Source organism: Chiloscyllium punctatum, chromosome 4, assembly GCF_047496795.1.
Source record: "Chiloscyllium punctatum isolate Juve2018m chromosome 4, sChiPun1.3, whole genome shotgun sequence".
Classification (NCBI taxonomy): domain Eukaryota; kingdom Metazoa; phylum Chordata; class Chondrichthyes; order Orectolobiformes; family Hemiscylliidae; genus Chiloscyllium; species Chiloscyllium punctatum.
This window is the reverse complement of record NC_092742.1, coordinates 105,246,812-105,261,941: the sequence shown is the minus strand read 5'-3', so window position 1 is coordinate 105,261,941 and position 15,130 is coordinate 105,246,812. Positions and strand designations below refer to the sequence as shown.

The window sequence follows — 15,130 nt, the reverse complement described above, 5'->3', positions numbered from 1 at the left end:
AGGAAAAGCGGTTGCTTGCAAATGACAGGATTTGGTTATGCAAACAATAGGTGAATTATGAGCTCCTGAAAACTACTGAACAATTATTTTTAACTACTACTTGCAAAGTCAAGCAAAGTTGCTTTGATCTGGCCTTGTGCAGGTCTGGAGAGTGGGAGGAAAGGGCCAGTGGTCCCTGCAATAGGGTGTGTATATGTAGCCTGCCAGTTACCCAAATCTCTGAAAAGAAAAGAAAGATTTCCATTTATATTATGCTTGGTATGTCCTCAGGGCATCCCAAAACAATCAACGGAATGTTGATGCTATTGTAAAATAGAGAAAATGCAGCAGCCAATTTCCACACAGCAAGCTCTCAAAAACACCAAAACTCGAGGTGTACAGTGACTGCCCACTTCCAAGGTGCTCCATTTTTAAACTGCCCCATCACTCTATTCTTATATATGGACGATCCTCCCAAGCAACGAACTGATATCCGTCTCATCAGAGCTCAGTGTGCGTCTTGTCATATCTGGCACAAATGAAGATTGTAGTTGTTGGAGGTCAGCCATCTTCACTTCCTCAGTGGAGACATTTTCGAATCAACCTGTTGAGAGATCTAATTACACATTTCTGGAGTTGGTGGATCTTCAACCCGAGCCTCCTGGTTCAGAGGTAGGGTTGCAACTCTGCACCTCAAAGCCCTTTTAAAGTTACTAATGTACATATTTTTAATCATAGAAATTTAGAAAATAAGAGCAGGAATAGGCCATTCAGCCCTTCAAGCCGGTTTCAACATTGAGCATGATCATGGTTGACCATCCAACTCAGTACCAGTTTCCACTTTCTCCCCATACCCTTTGATCCCTTTAGTTCTAAAAACTTTATCGAACTCATCCTTGAAAACATTCAATGTTTTGGCCTCAACCATTTTCTGTGGTCATGAGTTCCACAAACACTGGGTGAAGAAATTTCCACTCTATTCCATTCTAAATGGTCTACCCCACATCCTTTTACAGTGATGCCCAGTTCTGGACTCCCTGGTTATTGGGAATGTCCTTCTTGCATTTGGCTTGCCTAATCCTGTTAGAATTTCATAGGTTACTATGAAATTCCCTTTCTTTCTTCTAAACTGCAGTGAATATAGTCTGCCTTCATATGTCCTGCTACCCCTGGAATCAGCCTGGTAACCTTGTTGAACTCCCTCCATAGCCAGCTTATGCCCGAAACGTCGATTCTCCTGCTCCTTTGATGCTGCCTGACCTGCTGCCCTTTTCCAGCAACACATTTTTCAGCTCTGATCTCCAGCATCTGCAGTTCTCACTTTCTCCATAGCCAGAACATCCTCCTTCAGAGTAGGAGACTAAAACTGCACACAGTGCTCTAACTGTGGTCTCACCAAAGCTCTGTACAATTACAGTAAGATGTTCCTTCTTCTGTCCATGAATCCTCTTGCTATGAAGGCCAACGTAACACTTACTGTCTTCACTATTTGCTGCACCTATATGCTTACGTTTAATAACTGGTTACAAGGGCACCCAGGTCATACTCCCGATCTACTGCCAGTCAGATCATCTGCCTTCCTGTCTTTTAGTCAACCAGAGTGGATAACCTCATACTGAAGCATCTCTGCATCTTCTTCAAAGCTCACCCTGCCAACTCACTTTATGCCACCTAAAATCTTGCTGATATTACTTTTAATTCCCTCCTCTGAATCATTACAATATTTTGTGAATAACTGGGGTCTAAGCACTGATCCCTGTGAGATATAAGTCACTGCCTGTCACTTGGAAAAGGCCCTTTTATTTCAGCTGTTTCTTGTTTGCCCATTAGTTCTCTATCTGTCAGTTCACTATCCCCCCCCCCCCCAATGTGCTTTAACTTTACATGCTAGTCTCTGTTATAGAGCCTTGTCAAGAACCATCTGAAACTCCAAATTGCATCCACTGACCCGCCACCCCCATATCAACTCTACTAGTTACATTCTTGAAGAGTTTCAGGAGATTGGTCAAGCATGATTTCCCACCTCAATTACCCTCCTTGGTGCTGCATTCCAAGCTTCTACCATGTTCTGGGTGAAAAGAGTTTTCCTTGAATCCCTTCTACATCATCTGCCTTTCACCTTCAAATTATACCCTCTTCTTCTTGACTTCGTAATCTTATATACCTCGATCAAGGTCCCACCTCAGCCAACCCTGCTCCAAAGAAATCCTGATGAAGGGCTTATACCCAAAACGTCAATTCTCCCGCTTGTCAGGTGCTGCATTACCAGCTGTGCTTTCCCAGAAGCACACTCTGATATCCAGCATTTGTAGTCCTCACTTTCTCCAAGGAGATCAACCCAAATGTATCCATCCTTGCTCCAAAACTAAAATGTTCCATCCCAGGCAACGTACTGTTGACTCTCCTCTGCGCCCCCTCCAATTAAGTCACCTCCTTCCTATAGTCTTGTGATCAGAACTACAAACTGTACTGCAGCTGTAGCCTTATCAAAATCCTGTACAGCTTCCCTGTAGCCTCCCTTTTATTGGAATCTGTGCCCCGGTTGATAAAGGCGAGTATCCTGTATGCTGTCTTAACTATCCTATTGACCTGCCCTGCTACTTTTAGGGATGTGTGGATAAGCAGCCCAAGATCATTCTGTTCCTCTGAGCTTCCCAGTGAAGACTCCTTCATCTTGTTAATTCTTCCAATGTGCATGACAGTCAGTTTTGCTATAACACATGTTTCTTCAATGCGAATTGGTCATTAGGTGATTGAAGATTTTAGACTATTATTTGTAGAATGCAAACGTTCCTTGCGTGTGTTGGCTATAACACAATTCTGTTCCCATTGGTTTAAATGGTGCTGCTTTTACACAATTTTCCTATAACGCGTGATCGCACGGGAACAGAACTATCGCGTTCTATCAGAACAGACTATATTTCCCACTTATCAAGGTTAAATTCTATCTGCCATGTCTGCCCATCTGACCAACTTATCAAGGTTAAATTCTATCTGCCATGTCTGCCCATCTGACCAACTTATCAAGGTTAAATTCTATCTGCCATGTCTGCCCATCTGACCAATCTATTCAAGTACCAGCAATGATCATACCCAGTAAAAGAGAACTTAACCATAGCCCCTTGACATTCAATAGCATTACCATCACTGAATCACTCATCCTGGGAGTTACTGTTTCCAGAGACTGAATTGAACTAGCCACCTGTGGCTACTAGAGGAGGTCAGAGGCTCAGAATCCTACTGCAAGTAATACACTTCCTGGCTCCCCAAAACCTGTTCACCATCTACAAGACACAAATCGGGAGCATGGTGGAATACTCCCCACTTGCCTGGTTGGGTACAGCTCAAGCAACTACTCTATCTAATCTGCAGTTTAATGAAGTCCAAGTAGGTTTACAGGAATGCCATCATAATAGCCAGAAATAGGAAGAAGCCTATTTTCAGTGACAAATTCACAATAAGCTGTGTTCACTCAATCTGCTCTGTTTTCTTTTTAACCAAGTCTGTGCTGTATTTGCTCTTGTTGAAAAGTGCCAGATTTGTGAGTAACACCATGGGAGGGGCATGGGTGCAAGTTCACTGTCCCAATGACAGCTTTGTTGGACGCTGTGGACAGAAAGCAAAGTCTGTAAAAAGTACTTTTCAGAACCAAAACTCAGGCTTTGACTCCCAAACTGCTGTGTGAATGTTTGTGCCTGTCTATTCCTGTACATGGTGGTGTTAGTTAGAGTATCAGTCTAAGGCAAGTAAGTTATGACACAAACAAGCAAAAATTATAACTAGAAACATAATATTCTGAATCACATTTATCCAGCAAGTTATAATTAAGGCTTATATGTAGTCATAAGTGTTTTAAAAAGCTTAAAATTAGATAGCACATGGTCCAGGGAATGATTTGACTGACTGCCAAAAATGTTTAGATATTATGTATATGTTCAAGCTTTGAATGTTTGACATCATTCAACAATTGCTGTGAGGCACTCTTACTGGCAGAAATCAATTGTACTGTAATGTTAAGATGGCTGTGTGGTTACTAGACAGATCTGTATTCATTGAGGAAGAGCATTGAGAAACAGTATTATTAAATGTTAAACTTGTACAGAACCTTGGCTTGACCACACTTCAAATACTGCACAATGCTCTGGAAAAGTTGCAAAACATGATTTATAAGAATTATGCCAGAACTGTTTTAGTATGGAAGGGCAAATGTGTCGGCGCAGGCTTGGAGGGCCGAAGGGCCTGTTCCTGTGCTGAATTGTTCTTTGTTTTAACTCTGTCCATCAGGAAAGGATGAAAGACTGAAATTGTTTCCTTGTGTCTGAGCCATAGAAGGGTCCAACAAATTGACGCCTTGGGAGATTATGAAAGGGTTTGAGATTGTAAAGATTTACAGTTAGAACATATATAACACAGGAATGGGTCCTTCGACCCACAATACTATGCCGAACATGACACCACATTAAACTGATCCTTTCTACCTACCCTTGGTCCATATCCCTCCATTCCTTGCATATTCATGTGTTTATCTAAAAGTCCCTTAATCACCCCCCTAGTATCTGCCTACACTATCACCCCTGGCAGAATGTTCCAAACTCTCTGTAGAAAATTTGCTCCTCCTCTCTCCTTTGAACTTGCCCCTCTCACCTTAAATGCATGCCCCCTCGTACTAAATATTTCAACTCTGGTTGGTGGTCAGAATCTTTTTCCCAATCTATGCATCTCATAATTTTAGATTTCTATCAAGTCTACCCTCAGCCTCTGTCACTCCAGAGAAAACAAGCTGAGTTTTTCTAGCCTCTCCTTATTGCTCATACCCTCTAATCCAGGCAGCATCCTGGTAAACCACTCCTGCACCCTCTCCACATCCTTCCTGTAATGTGGCAACCAGAATTGAGAGCAATACTCTAAATGTGCCCAAAGTTAACAGTTGATTCTCCTGAGGTGTAGCACCTCACACTTGCCCAAATTAACTTGATCTGCCATTTCTGCACCCATATCTTTAACTAATCTATATCTATATTCCATTGAAAGAGGATGCTAAACCAGGAATTATCAGTACAAAATAGTCCTAAATAAATCTGATAAGGAACGCAGGAGAAACACATTTACCCAGAGAATGGCAAGAATGTGGAACTCACTAACCTCAGGGCTGGTGAACAACTAAGATGCATTTAAGGCAAAGACGGCTAAACATTTGAAAGAGAATAGAGGAATAAGCTGTAATGAAAGCAAACTATTGTTGATGTTAGAAACCTGAAATTATAGAAAATGTTGAATAAACTCAGCATCTGCAGAGAGAGAAACAAAGTCAAGTTTGATATGACATTCAGAACCAGAGTCATAGCAGACTTAACATTCTCCACTGATGTTGCCAGACATTGAGTTTCTCCAGCATTTTCTGTCTCCATTACCAGAATGGATGAATATTGGGAGGAACCTCATGTTGAGCATAAATCAGTTAGATTGGAAATCTGGATTCTGTGTTATGTAATTTGTTAAATGCAGTTTACAACTGTCTGTAGCAATTTGGGCTGCAATAATTTGCAAAAGCAATTTGTGCATCATTAGCAAACATAACCACTCAAACTACAGCACCATTCACCACTGAGACATTCCATGTCCAATTGTTAGCAAGACCTGAATGTTATCCAGGCTGGGACTGATAAGTGAGGAGTAACATTTATGCCACACAAGTGCTTGGCATTGACCACTTTCAACAAGAGAGAACCTAACCATTACCCTTGGACATTCACTGGTTTTGTCGTTACTGAATTCCCCCACTATCATCGTCCTGGGGGTTGCCATTGATCAGAAACTGAATTGGACTTGCCATATAACCACAGTGGCTGCAAGAGCAGGTCAGAAGGTCGGAATACTGCAGCAAGTAATTTGCCTCCAAAATCCTCAAAGCCACAAGGAGTGAAATGGAATACTCCCCATTTGCATGGATGAGTGCAGTTCTAACAATGCTCAAGGAGCTTGACGCCATCCAGAAGAAAGCAGCCCACTTGATTGGCACCACGTCCATAAACATCCACTCCGTCCACTACTGGCAGCAATGTGCACCATCGGCAAGATGCATACCGCAACTCGCCAAAGCACCTTCAGCTGCACCATCCAAACCATGATGCCTAGCAATTAGAAGATTGGATTTTAGAATATAAAAATTATTTTGATTAAATCTTACATTACCCAGTTTTCTATCAAACCATGATATGAAGTTTATATTGACCAAATGTTTTTTTTTCAGATCTGGTCGCAGTCCTGTGCCCCAAGGGTCCTTTGCGCATTCTAGTCGAGACTGCACAAGAGAGGAATGAACCAATATTTCCAGCTCTGATCTATTCTTGTAAGTTCAGGGGGGAGCTTTGCCATTCTGATTGTTAACCTGAAGGTCTCAGTGCACAGGGTTAACCCGGCTGTTTGTTGTTTTGCATAGCGACAATGGTATGGTTGGTTAATATGGCAGATACTGATCCAGAAGCCCGGTCGAACCCTCCGAAAGATTCTGGTTTGCCACCACCCGGTGAGTGCAACAGTTTGTTTTAGTTAAACCTGATAGGAAACATCCAAGAAAGTCACTGTGGACGTTGTGTAATAAAACTACTCTGATATTGTCTCTAGTTCTGCACTTGTTGGAGTTGCATTTGATTTCTGAGCGTTGTTTCTAAAATGTTGTTTCCTTCAATTACTATGTCCAAAAGAGCTCACTCAAAATAAGGGAGATTTTACTTAATCTTTTGCAACAAACGATAATCTGAGGTATTGTTTTCAAGAAAAAGTTGTTAGAGTTCAGAAAATTGCAAATTGAAAGGAAATGCTTAAGGTAAATTTGAGAAAATTATGCCTTTCATTCTTAAATGTAAACCGATGTCCTATATTCCAAGAGCACAGATACAGCTACAGAAAGTCTTTCTATTTGTATTAACGCCTTCAATTACTGCATCCAGTGATTCTAAAATAGTTTGAGTTACATTTCCACTATTCTACCAAGAAATCCTTGATGCTTCTTCCTGTCTTAACTTACCTATCACCAGTATGAACCTGAGTTCTTTTGTGGATCTGTTCTAGTTTCACTTGGAATAGAGTTGTTAGAATATTTAAAAGTGGCTTAAATGTTCAGCATATTGCAGCTTCCTTTATTTGAGTCTATTTGCCCTGAGTGTGAGTGCAGAAGAAAAGGGAGATTAAAGTGCATCAACAACGACAGTTTAGGAACAAACCGAGAATGCTGGGGAACCTCAGTAGGTCTGGCAGTGTTCATGAAGCAAGAAACAGTTTATTTTCAGCTGGATATCGTGGTTCTTCAGAATTCTGTTTCATTCAGTGCAACTTCTTTTCCAGTTTTGAACCAGTCATTTGTGCATACAGAACATGAGTATTGCTGCAAAACGACGCATTCTGTCAAAACTTTTGGTCTTGCACTCATCAGAGCATTTGCAAGAAATAGCAATGTAGAGGGGAAACTATATGAGTCTTGTCTTTTTTCAACAAAGCTATTTGGAAACTTTAAATTCAGATAATGTTAAATACCTAGTGCAAGACATGGTCTATAAAGAACCATTTGATGAGACATGCCATGTCACAGGTAAGAACTAAGATTGACTTATAAGTCACAATACAATGAACAGAGCTTCTCTGAGAAGAGTTGAAGGCTGAGTGGAACATGGGATAAACACCTCAGATGAGTTGTCTGCATGATTCTCTGCATCTGGTATACTATTCATGTGTAGATACAGGCCTCGGTAATCAGGAAAGAATGACACTCTTGTCTTCAAAAATAGTTGTGCTTTCAGCACAGGTCTGTTCACCCTGACAGCAGACAATGGAACTGGAACTGATCACACGATTGTTTATGTTTAAGAGCGCACGTAGGAACGGAAGCAGGCTATTGGTATCTTGAGCCTGCTCTACCATTCAATAAGTACATGACTGATTTGATTGTGGTGTTAACTCCAATTTCCTGCCCGGCCTTTGGCTCCCTTGCAGATCAAAACTCGGTTGGACTCAGTGGGCTTGTAAGTTACACAGCCTAATGACCCTCAGAAGAAATTCCTTACTTTAAATGTGTGACTTCCAGTTCAGATACCCTATGAGAGGAGAGAAATAGCCTGAAGGGGAAGATTACAGAGACCTTGGAGGGTCTGATAAATGGTGAGATTTTGAAGTCCAATCTCTTGCTAGATTAGCAACTAATTTAGGTCAGTGAGTATTGGCTTGTTGGGTAAATTGTGAAATGTCAACTTGACTGTCCATTGAACTTTGATCCAATATGTTGAAGTTGTCTTACCAGGCTACTGGAATCTCGAGTCTTGAACCTTTTTTGCCCTTGAACCTGGTGACAGTAGTTAAGAGTCAGAACAGTATCAAATCTAGAGCATTTCATTGATATTTCACAGGTCAAGAGTCACTGCTGTTTTCCATCAGGTAATGCACAATTGATGACTATGATTCAATGATGTGTAGTTGAACTTGATTTCAATGGTTCTGAGTCACAGCTTTCCCAATATTTACCCTTAAGTTGGAAAGGAATTTCCCAAGTGATTTTCCTTGATTGGTTGCAGCTTACTGTTCTGCTCAGATTGTTTTTATTTGCCAGAGTATTATGTGGCTATATTGGCCTAGCAGTATGGGAAATAGAATCATGGGGTGGTACAGCATGGTAAGTTATTCGTCCTTGCATGTTTCTGCTTACTCTTTTGAAATAAGTATTCAATTAGTCCCACTCTGCTGTTCTTTCCCCAGAGTACTTCCTCAGTGCTTAACTCTTAACAATTAGTCTTGAATTTGTTTAGCCCACTGTAGACCATGCATTGCAGACTGAATCATTGACTGGAAAATGTTACCTTCTGTGGCTCTGCTTTTCAGTGTTTTTGCAGTGTCTGTTGACCTGATACTTGAACTGGGGTCTTTGACTGATGAAGGTTTGTCCTCAAGTATATTCGGATCTCCTAATCTGACTTGGTGACAGGAACTGCCTACATTTGTAATGTATCTTCTCTGCTTTTAACCTCTGCAGGCCTTGCCCTTAATCAGACTTGTGCTGATGATGGCCCGACCCAGGTAGACGATGGGGGCTTCACTCAGGAATGGACAAACAGCAGAAATGCCAGGTTGGGTCCTATGGAATCGACCCAGGAGAGTCGGGCAGCCGTGCAGGCTCTGCCTAGCCCTCCAGTAGCAATTGAAGATCCAGAGGAAAGTAAGTGAACTTAGCACTGGAAGCTATAAGTTGCTAGGTTGTATCATTCAACTGTGTCCTGGACGACTGAGAGGCAGTGTTGAAGCAGGAGCCACAATCTGAAAAATGTATCCATTGTCTTGACCTACACTTTATATCTAACCTCTACCTTTGGATCTCTGTGCTTCCATATTTCAGGCTTCTGGTATATCTTGTGGGTCATAAATATAAGATAGTCACTAATGAATTCAGGAGAAACTTCATAATTCAGAAGGCAACTGGGATCTGGAACTCACTGTTAGTTGGAGAAATTGAAGCAAATAACATGAATGCATTGAGGGGAAGCTAGTTGAATGCATACAAAGAGAGAGAAAGAAATAGAATTATGGACTTGTAGGGGTCACGTGGGATGTGGTTTGAGTAGATAAAAATCAACAGCAGTTGCTTCATAGAATTGTATTCTGGTTTCAGCACATAAAAAGGCCATTTGCCCCATCATGTCTGTGCTAGCTGTCAGAAGGACCAGCTCTCCTAGCGCCATGTTCCCTGTGTAGCCCTGCAAGTTCCTCCTCCTTTAGATAATATTCTACTTTCCTTTTGAAAGCCTCATTTGGCCCTGCCTCCACCATGCAATCAGGCAGCCTATTTCAGATCCTAATCACTCTCTGTGTGAAAGTTTCTTCCCGTTTTCACTGTTGCTTCTTTTGCTAATTGCCTTGCATCTGTGCCCCCCCCCCACACCCAATTCCTCATCCTATCATCAATGGGAACAGTTTTTCCATAGCTACTTTGTTCAGTCCATAATTTTAATTACCTTCTCAGCCCCAGCTTCAAACTGTCCTCATAACTGAAGTCCACATCCTCTGAGCCACTTCTGTAAATCCTTCCTGTACCCTCAAGAATGCAATCACATCTCTAAAATGTGGTGCCCAGAACCTTTTTTAATTCACTTGTGGGATGCGTACCTTGCTGGCCAGCCAGCATTTATTGCCTGTCAAAGTTGATACAGTGCTCCAGTTGAGGCTGAACCAATAAAACATGCAGGTTTGACATAACTTTCTTGCTTTTGTACTCTGGACCAGGATCAAGCCCAGGATTCTGTATCTTTAACCACTCTCACAAACCTGTGTGCAGTTATCCTTAGGTCCTGTTGCTCCTGCACCAACTATTCTATCCATTTGTGGGGTTTGGGGGTCACTGGCTGGCCAGCATTGATAGCCCATCCCTATTTGCCCTTGAGAAGGTGGAGGTGAGCTGCCGCCTTGAATCGCTGCAGTCCACTTGCTGTGTGTTGACCCACAATGCCGGAAGGGAAGGAATTCCAGGATTTTGACCCAACCACTGTGAAGGAACGATTGTATATTTCCAAGTCAGGATGGTGAGTGGCTTGGAGGGGAACTTGCAGGTGGTGGTGTTCCTAAGTACCTGCTGCCCTTGTCCTTCTGGGTGGACATGGTCGTGGGTTTGGAAGGTGCTGTCTAAGGATCTTTGCTGAATTTCTGCAGTGCATCTTCTAGATAGTACACACTGCTGCTACTGAGCGCCGGTGATGGAGGGACTGAAGGTTTATGGAGATGGTGCCAATCGAGCAGCTTCTTGAGTGTTGTTGGAGCTGCACCATCTAGGCAAGTGGGGAGTATTCCATCACATTCCTGACTTGGAGTGTGGTGGAATACTCCAACTCCAGAATTGTCACCTGTGTTACATATTGCCTTCCCATGTTCTTCTACCAAAATTATCAAAATGAATTTCTTAATACTTTTCCGCCACGTGTCTGATTTCCCACAAAATGAGTTTTTAATAAATGAAATCAGACACAGCTGGTCTGTGTCCTTTTGATGTTTAACACTATCTTCTCTAATCCATAATGCTTCCCAATTATGTATTATCTGCAAGTATCATGCAAGCGCCAATGACCGTCTGTAATAAGGGAGACTCTGACCATCACCCTTTGACATTCAATGGCTTTATAATCACTGAACTCGCCCGCTATCAACATCCTGCTGCTTACTATTGACCAGGAACTGAACATCATAGTTTTGTGACTACAAGAAGAAGGCAGAGGCTACGAATCTTGCAGCGGTAACTGATTCCCAAAACAGGTCCACCAAAAATAAGGCATAAGTGACAGAATGCTCCCCAGTTGGGTGCATAAGTGTAGCTGCAACAGAACTCCAGAAACTTGACACTATCCAGGGCAAGGCAACCTGTTTGTTTGAAACTACATCCACAAAAATTCACTTCCTCCAGTATGCACTATCTGCAAGATGCAGTGCAGAAATTCAGCAATGTACTTAGCACCTTCCAAGGCACTCACCATCCTCACTTGAAAATATATCGCCGTTCTTTCAGTGTTTCTGGTTCAAAATTCTGAACTTCCGTCCATAATGGCATTGTTGGTCAACCCACAGTAGTGGACTGTAGTGGTTCAAGAAGGCAGCTCACAACCACCTTCTCAAGGGCAATTAGGGATGGCAGGTCCAGCCAGTGACGTCCACGTCCCACAAAATGAGTTTTTAATAAATGAAATTGTTCCATCACTGAGGTCATCACAAAAGGTCAAAGGGCAGTGAATGACCTATTTGTATGCTGAGCATTGCCACTGAATATAAATCTTTCAATGAAAATCTTTCAATCTTTCCAGTTATACACACAGAATCCTAGGATCCCTTCAGTGTGGAAACAGGCCATTCAGCCCATCGAGTTCATACCAACCCTCTGAAGAGCATCCCACCCAGCCCCACTTCCCTACCTTATTCCTGTTACCCTGAATTTCCCATGGCCAATTCACCTAACCTGCACACCTTTGTACTCTGGGAGGAAACCAGAGGAGACCCACACAGGCACGGGGAGAATGTGCAAACTCCACACACACAGTTGCTGAAGGTGACTGTCCGAGGCTGGCATCAAACTCCAGTCCCTAATGCTGTGAGGCAACTGTGCCAACCACTGAGTCACCAGGCCGCCCAAACAACATATGCCCAAGCTAGACTGAATGGGCCTCTGTGTGGAAACTAGAGAGCTGAAAGCAGGCATTAAAATACTGGCTCATTGTGGGACCCTTCCTCTCTCTCATCATGGTCAAATTATATTTTGCTTTGCTTGTTAGGGGGTGTGAAACTTGGATTAGGTGACTTCATATTCTACAGTGTCCTTGTTGGAAAAGCATCAGCCGCAGCAAGTGGAGACTGGAATACGACTCTGGCCTGTTTCGTAGCAATATTAATTGTGAGTATACATCATAGGGACTTCCCCAGGACAGCCTGGGGAAAATATATTCTGCTTATAGAACTGCAGCACAGTAAAAGTGCCCAAAAGCCGCCTCAAATGTTGAAAAGTGTCTGTGCGTAACATTGCAGACTACCGCAGGCTGGTTGGGGTGCAGGTTTATGGTGCTTTGTCTGACATTGTATGGGTCAGCAATCTGAGCTCTGAGTGCAGCTCTGCTGAATCTGGTTCAGCCTTCCCTAGCCCAGTCTAGTAATAAGTTAAAAATCACACAACACCAAGTTATAGTCCAACAGGTTTAATTGGAAGCACACTAGCTTTCGGAGCGACGCTCCTTCATTTTAAACTTTGTACACCCCAGTCCAATACCGGCATCTCCAAATCAGTCTAGTAATGGTCACTAGAGTAGGTATACTGACTAATAGTGACCTACTTTTCTTTATCCCCACTGCTCCTTCAGAGATGCAGTGTTGGAGATCTTACACTTCCATTTAAAGCCAAATTAAAGCGCCCTCTTAATCACAGTGGAAACCAAACTTTGCACATTGGGTGAACCAGATTAATATGACAACTGTAGCTTGCTCACTGTTGTATTTAGTGAATTTGGTGATGTATTGATGGAGACGTGACACAGCCTTCTTTTAAGAATCATTTTAACTGTGGGGGACACTGCAAACAGCTTTCATTCTAAGCACTGGGAATTCCCCAGGTTGCAAACATTCTTGATTCCATTCATAAGTCAGTTTACATGTAAGGTGGAACACAGTGCAGGCGAATATGAAGTAGCCGTTCGTACATACAGCAATTGTCGGATCTTTAAAATTATCCCCTGTATAGCATCGCATCTGTAAGTATGAGCATTTATAAGTTATGTTTAAATGATGCACAAAGGCCTGGGGTTCTTTGATTAAAAGGCTGGCAACAGAACACAAAATGGTGTAATTCTCTTTTATTTTGAGGGCCATTCTATTCTCCTTGTGTGCCAATTTTTATCTTTCTTTTCACATTCCCTCACAAGCTATTGTTGTGGTTTTTACTTGAAGAATTCGCCTAACAGGCATCAATGCATTCTCTTCTTCATCGTTCTCCTCTCGTCCTCTGTCTCTGCTTTCCCTGCTCACTACTGGCCAACAATTTAATGGACAAATTGAACACAATCAGTATCCTCTATTTATCCTCCCACTGGTGTCTCTGCAACCTCACACTCAGGGCTGCGGTGGTAAGAAATAAGCATTCTCCCTTTTCAAACCCCTTTTCCCCCGCCACCCACAAAAATAAACGCCACCTTGGCCAACCATAAGATTGAACCACAAGCTTTGTGCTGACCTGTATGGGTATGAATGTGCTCTTCTTTTCCAGCATCGTCCACTGAAGAGGAGTTTCATAGGAAATGATGCAGATTTAGTAATTTGCCTTACCTTTACACTTTCAGGGTTTGTGCCTTACTCTGCTGCTGCTTGCCATCTTCAAGAAGGCACTGCCAGCACTGCCCATCTCCATCACCTTTGGCCTGGTTTTCTATTTTGCTACTGATAACCTGGTCCGCCCCTTCATGGACCAACTGGCTTTGTATCAGTTTTATATCTAGTGTTTGTTTTGGAATAAATGTTTCAAGTTGTACTGTAAAACTTTCATGCTGAGCACTGGAAAAGGATTTTTTTTGTTGTAACTGGTATAACCATCTCTCAAGTAGAGAACAATAAAGCTGTATGGGACCTCTGTGGATTGTAATTATCGGAACAATTTGTTATTTTTTTAAATCCAACTGTTGCCTGTGCACACTTCTGAATTTGATCACTCCTGTGTGTCTGTGGGATTGATTTTAACCTGATATACCACTGAGTGCCATGGTCGAAGTGAAAAGTGGCAGGGCTGTGCTGTTAGAAGTTTCGATGCAGCTTTGCTCTTGCTCAGCTTTTCTGCAAAGTATGTTATAACATTGCAATGAAAAAAAAGCTGCATTCAATGTCCAGAATGCAGCCTTCTTTGCAACATTATTACTGTGTAAAAAGGTTTTCATCCTTTAAAGGCAGTTTTCTGAACTGCTGAGGGTCCCCCATTAAGTAAACATTTCTTGAATAGATGCCTGAACTTTATTTCACCCTATACTGGACATTCCTTCCCTCATTCTGCTTAAACTCACCCGCTGAACTTTGGGAATAAAAACAGGCAATGCTGGAAACACTCAGCAGGTCAGTTCAGACCAGTGGAGAGAGCAAAGATGTGAGTTGAAGTTCCGGGCCCATGGTCAGGTTTTTGGATCGTGGCCCAACAACTTTGTTTTCATCACAGCTTTCTAGCAACAGTGGTATTTTGCTGTTTTGTACTTGATTTTTTATTTGAACAAAGCAAACGTGAATCAGAAGCTGTGGATTTCGTGATGTTTTGTGACAATACATGCAGACTTATTGAATTGCTTTTGAACAAATGGGGGTAATGATTGGACTTCCTTTGGGGTCTCTGATCTGTAGCAATTAAAAGTTGGCGGTGCAGTGGACTTGTGTTTTCCAGTTTTTTTTTTCTGACAATCGCAACTTATTGTCTCATGGGAGGAGAGGGGGAGTTGGGAGTCAACAGGAAATAAGCCAAAGGCATTTCTCATAAGACATGAGTGAAACGAGTTTTTAAAATAAATTATTTTTAAAATAAATTACCATCGTTAAAATAATTGGACTGTTTGATAGTGTAGATAGGAACCTTTTCCTCCAACAAGGAGCCAAAACATGAAAGCATTAGTTTCAT

The 15,130-nt window shown here is 42.1% G+C and overlaps 1 protein-coding gene across 2 annotated transcripts in view; it reads left to right on the top strand.

Moving 5' to 3' along the window:
* psen1 (presenilin 1) overlaps positions 1–14,885 on the top strand; it is a 73,652-nt gene extending 58,767 nt beyond the window's left edge. For both annotated transcript variants that reach the window (XM_072569484.1, XM_072569485.1), the window contains exons 7-11: positions 6,230–6,328; positions 6,419–6,505; positions 8,999–9,181; positions 12,270–12,388; positions 13,821–14,885. In XM_072569484.1, the coding sequence (XP_072425585.1) occupies positions 6,230–6,328; positions 6,419–6,505; positions 8,999–9,181; positions 12,270–12,388; positions 13,821–13,976 (644 nt within the window). In that variant the 3' untranslated portion in view covers positions 13,977–14,885. The remainder of the gene's footprint in view (positions 1–6,229; positions 6,329–6,418; positions 6,506–8,998; positions 9,182–12,269; positions 12,389–13,820) is intronic.
* The last annotated feature ends 245 nt before the right edge of the window (positions 14,886–15,130 follow it).